Source organism: Eulemur rufifrons, chromosome 7 (genome assembly GCF_041146395.1).
Source record: "Eulemur rufifrons isolate Redbay chromosome 7, OSU_ERuf_1, whole genome shotgun sequence".
In the NCBI taxonomy this organism is placed as follows: domain Eukaryota; kingdom Metazoa; phylum Chordata; class Mammalia; order Primates; family Lemuridae; genus Eulemur; species Eulemur rufifrons.
In genome coordinates, this window is record NC_090989.1 from 216,815,039 (window position 1) to 216,820,288 (window position 5,250).

Sequence of the window (5,250 nt, forward strand, 5' to 3'; positions counted from 1 at the left end):
GGGATGGGTGAGCAATCTCCTGTCACAAAAGACTTACCCTACCCTCCCAACCACTGGCCTGAGGAAAGTATGCAGGCTTTAGATTTCAAAAAGGAGTGGAGGATGTTTTAAAGAGACAGAAAATATTTTTACCATTTTTTTTTTCAGGCCACTCCCTCTGTTACAGCTGGAGTAGAGTGGCACCACCCTAGCTCACTGCAGCCTTAATTCCTGGGTTCAAGTGCTCCTTCCACCTCTGCCTCCCAAAGTGTTGGGATTCCAAGTATGAGCCACTGTGCCCAGCCTGTTTAGTTTAGATCAATCCTAGGACTATGGGAAGCATGGAAGGGCTTTTGCTGTGGCTTGATCAAATTGGCCTTTTGAAAGGTCTCTTCAGCATGAAAAAAACGATTGGGATTCACAGGGGTCAAATCCAAGGCTGGGAGAATAGAAAGTCGGCTACATCTGTGCAAGTAAGAGGTAATGACTTGGATTCATTTGGAGTAGGGGAGAAAAATGGATTGAGAAAGACTTGTGACTGTTTAGATGTGGAGGGTATGAACCTTGATGTCAGACTAAAGGTCAGCAATATTTAGATTCATTTTTTAAAAATTAATAGACTTCAATTTTCTAGAGCAGTTTTAGGTTGGCAACTGCTGCACAGTTCTATGGATTTTGACCATGCACCCATCATTACCGTATCATACAAAACAGTTTCCCTGCCCTAAAAATCCCGTGTTCCACCTATTCAGCCCTCACCCCCCACCAACTTTCCAAACCCTGACAATCTCCAATCTTTTCACTATCTCCATGGTTTTGCCTTATCCAGAATGTCATATCATTGGAATCATGTGGTATGTGCCCTTTTCAGACTGGCTTCCTTCACTTAGTAATAGGAATTTAAGTTTCTTTCATGTCTTTCCTGTTCTGAGAACTTATTTCTCTTTAGCACTTAATAATATTCTGTTGTATGGATGTGTCACTGTTTCTTTACCCATTCACATATTGAAGGACATCTTGGTTGCTTCCAAGTTTTGGCAATTCTGACAAAGCTGCTATGCAACTGTATAGATTGTTCTGTGGACATAAGTTTTCAACCCATTTGAGTGAATACCAAGGAGCACAATTGCTGGATCATATAGTAAAAGTATATTTAGTCTTATAAGAAACTGCCAAACTGCATTCCAAAAAGGCTGTACCAGTTTTCATGGCCACCAACAATGAAGGACAGTGCCTGTTGCTCCACATCCTCACTGTACTTGGTGTTGTCAGTGTTCTGGATTTTGGCCATTCTAATAGGTGTATAGCAGTATCTCATCGTTTTAATTTGCATTTCCCTGATGACATATGATGTTGAACACCTTTTCACATGGTTACTTATCTTTTTAATTTCTTTGGTGAGGTGTCCATTTCAGATATTTTGTCCATTTTTAAATTGACTTGCTTGTTTTCTTATTGTTGACTTTTAAGAGTTCTTCAGATGCATTTTTTTTCTTTTCATTTTTGGCTAGAGTGCTGTGGCATCAGCATAGCTCATAGCAACCTCCAACTCCTGAACCCAAGCAATCCTCCTGCCTCGGCCTTCCAAGTAGCTGGGACTACAGGCATGCTCAACCATGGCTGGCTAACTTTTCTATTTTTAGTGGAGATGGGGGTCTCACTCTTGCTGAGGCTGGTCTTGAACTCCTGACCTGATACAATCCTTCTACCTCGGCCTCCCAGAGTGCTAGGTAAGATTACAGGCATGAGCCACCACGCCTGGCCTCATTCTTTATAAGTTGAGGTTAATGCTTTCCTCCAAAGCTGATGAGAAGATTACATGAGATATGAATGAATGATAGTGCCTATGAAAAGTACTTAGCATTATCTCATTTAATACTTAAAACTACCCGGTCTCATTTTTCTCCTGTGATTCATTTAATTATTTTATCTCATTTAATCTGGTCACTGTGCAGATCAGATCCTTCTCGCTCTTGCACCTCACTCGCTCTTGTGCCTCATTCTGCTTCCTCCACAACCATGTCTGACAAACTCGATATGGCTGAGATCGAAAAATTTGGTAAGTCGAAACTGAAAAAGACAGGAATGCAAGAGAAAAATCCACTGCCTTCGAAAGAAACGATTGAACAGGAGAAGCAAGAAGGAGAGTCGTAATGAGGCAAGCAACGCCAATATGCACTGTACATTCCACAAGCATTGTCTTCTTATTTTACTTCTTTTAGCTGTTTAACTTTGTAAGATGCAAAGAGGTTGAATCAAGTTTATTTTATTTCATTTTATTTTTTAATTTCATCTTATTGTTATGGGGGATACAGAATTGCAGGTTATATACGTTGCCCATGTACCGCCTTTCCCCCCAAGTCAGAGCTCCAGGCATGTCTGTTTCCCAGACAGTGCGCGTTGCACCCATCATGTAGGTATATATCCCTCCCTTCCCCACCCCCTCTTCCCGAGTCAGCACCTTCAAGCGTTACCATTCCCCAAACGGTGCGCAATGCACTCATTGTGTAGACGTACACCCATCCCCTTCCCCACCCCCCACCTCAGTCTGATATCCGATTGGTGTCGTTCCCAGATGTGTATTTAGGTGATGATCAGGGAAACCAATTTTCTGGTGAGTACATGTGATGCTTGTTTTTCCATTCTTGGGATACTTCACTTAATATAATGGGTTCCAACTCTCTCCAGGAGAACCATAGAGATGTCGTATCTTCGTTATTTCTTATAGCTGAGTAATATTCCATGGTATACATATGCCACAGCTTACTAATCCAATCATGTATTGATGAGCATTTGGGTTGTTTCCACATCTTTGCTATTGTGAATTGTGCTGCCATAAACATTCGGGTACATGTGTCTTTGTTACAGAATGACCTTTTTTCCTTTGGGTATATGCCCAATAATGGGATTGCTGGATCAAATGTCAGGTCTACTTGAATCTGTTTAAGATACCTCCATAATGCTTTCCACAGGGGTTGCACTAGTTTGCAGTCCCACCAGCAGTGTATGAGTGTTCCTGTCTCTCCACATCCACGCCAACATGTGTTGCTTTGGGTTTTTTTGATAAAGGCCATTCTCACTGGGGTTAAGTGATATCTCATTGTGGTTTTGATTTGCATTTCTCTGATGATTAGGGATGTTGAGCATTTTTTCATATGTTTGTTAGCCATTCTTATATCTTCTTTTGAGAAGTTTCTATTCATGTCATTTGCCCACTTTTTGATAGGGCTGTTTGATTTTTTTCTTGCTGATTTTCCTGAGTTCTAAATAGATTCTTGTTATCAGTCCTTTATCTGATGTGTAGTATGCAAATATTTTTTCCCATTCTGTAGGTGGTCTGTTTATTCTTGTGACTGTTTCTTTGGCTGTGCAGAAGCTTTTTAATTTAATCATGTCCCATTCATTTATTTTTGTTGCTGCTGTGATTGCCTTGGGGGTCTTCTTCATAAATTCTTTGCCTAGGCCAATGTCTGTAAGAGTCTTTCCTACATTTTCTTCTAGAATTCTGATTGTATCACACCTAAGGTTTAAGTCTGTTATCCACCGTGATTTGATTTTTGTGAGAGGTGAAAGCTGTGGGTCCTGTTTCAGTGTTCTACAAGTGGCTAACCAATTCTCCCAGCATCATTTATTGATTAGGGATTCTTGTCCCCAGAGTAAATTCTTTCCTGCTTTGTCAAAAATTAGGTGACTATATGAGGATGGTTCTATATTTGGATTTTCTGTTGTGTTCCACTGGTCTGTGTCCCTGTACTTGTGCCAGTACCAGGCTGTTTTAAGAACCACGGCCTTGTAGTATAGTTTGAGGTCTGGCAAATTAATACCTCCCATTTTGTTTTTGTTGCTTAAAATTGCTAAAATTAAATCAGAATTAAATGAAAAGGACAACAAAAAAATTATAAGGGAAATTAACAAAACAAAAAGTTGGTTCTTTGAAAAGATAAACAAAATAGACACACCTCTGGCTAGACTAACCAAGAGCACAAAAGTAAAATCTCTAATAACCTCCATTAGGAACATGAAAAGAGAAATCACAACCGATGCTACAGAGATACAAGATATCATCTATGAATTCTACAAAAAATCTTTATGCACACAAACTGGAGAATGTGGAGGAAATGGACAAATTTTTAGAAACACATAGTCTTCCCAGGCTCAACCAGGAAGAAATAGAGTACCTGAACAAACCAATATCAAGAACTGAAATCAAAACAGCAATAAAAAACCTTCCCAAAAAGAAAAGCCCTGGTCCAGATGGGTTCACACCTGAATTTTACCATACATACAAAGAAGAACTGGTGCCCATCCTACATAAACTATTCCCCAATATTGAGAAGGATAGAATTCTCCCCAACATGTTCTACCAAGCCAATATAACATTGATACCCAAACCAGGAAAGGACACAACAAAAATAGAGAACTACAGACCAATTTCTCTCATGAATATAGATGCAAAAATTTTCAATAAAATACTAGCAAATCGAATCCAAGTACTTATCAAAAAAATAATCCACCACGACCAAGTGGGCTTCATCCCAGAGATGCAGGGGTGGTTCAACATACGTAAATCTATAAATGTAATTCACCACATAAATAGAAGCAAAAACAAAAACCATATGATACTCTCATTAGATGCAGAAAAAGCATTTGACAAAATTCAACACCCTTTTATGATAAAAACGCTTAACAAAATAGGCGTAGATGGAACCTACCTAAAAATGATACGAGCCATATATGACAAACCCACAGCCAACATCATTCTGAACGGGGAAAAATTGAAAGCACTCCCACTTAGAACTGGAACCAGACAGGGCTGCCCACTGTCCCCATTACTTTTCAACATGGTATTGGAAGTCCTTGCGAGAGCTATCAGGCAAGAGAGCAAAATCAAGGGAGTCTAAATAGGGAAGGAAGAGATCAAACTCTCACTTTTTGCTGATGATATGATGCTATTGTTAGATCGGGTTCCCCTTGGCCCCAGGAACAGAGAGGCAGAGTCACTGAGGCTGCAAAAAGGCAAAGGAGTTTATTGACTAGCCCCGGGCCAGGGTCCTAGTTCCTGGAGAGGCCACTGCTGTTGGTGCTCTTGAATTTGGACCCTGGCCTGTGGCTAGTCAATAAACTCCTTTGCCTTTTTGCAGCCTCAGTAACTCTGCCTCTCTGTTCCTGGGGCCAAGGGGAACCGGATCTAACATTTTGGGGGCTCGTCCGGGATCCCGAAACCCCCGGAACAGAATCCGGATCCGAGGAGGAGTTGGAGCTCTAAAAATC

General features: G+C 40.6%; 1 protein-coding gene across 1 annotated transcript; it reads left to right on the forward strand.

Moving 5' to 3' along the window:
* The first annotated feature begins 1,998 nt into the window (after nucleotides 1-1,998).
* Nucleotides 1,999-2,196, forward strand: LOC138387199 (thymosin beta-4-like). Its single transcript, XM_069474105.1, has one exon. The coding sequence runs from the start codon at nucleotides 1,999-2,001 to the stop codon at nucleotides 2,131-2,133; it is 135 nt and encodes a 44-aa protein (XP_069330206.1). The 3' UTR covers nucleotides 2,134-2,196.
* The last annotated feature ends 3,054 nt before the right edge of the window (nucleotides 2,197-5,250 follow it).

Coding starts and splice junctions, on each gene's coding strand:
- LOC138387199 (XM_069474105.1), top strand. CDS start 1,999: ATGTCTGACAAACTCGATATGGCTGAGATCGAAAAATTTGGTAAGTCG.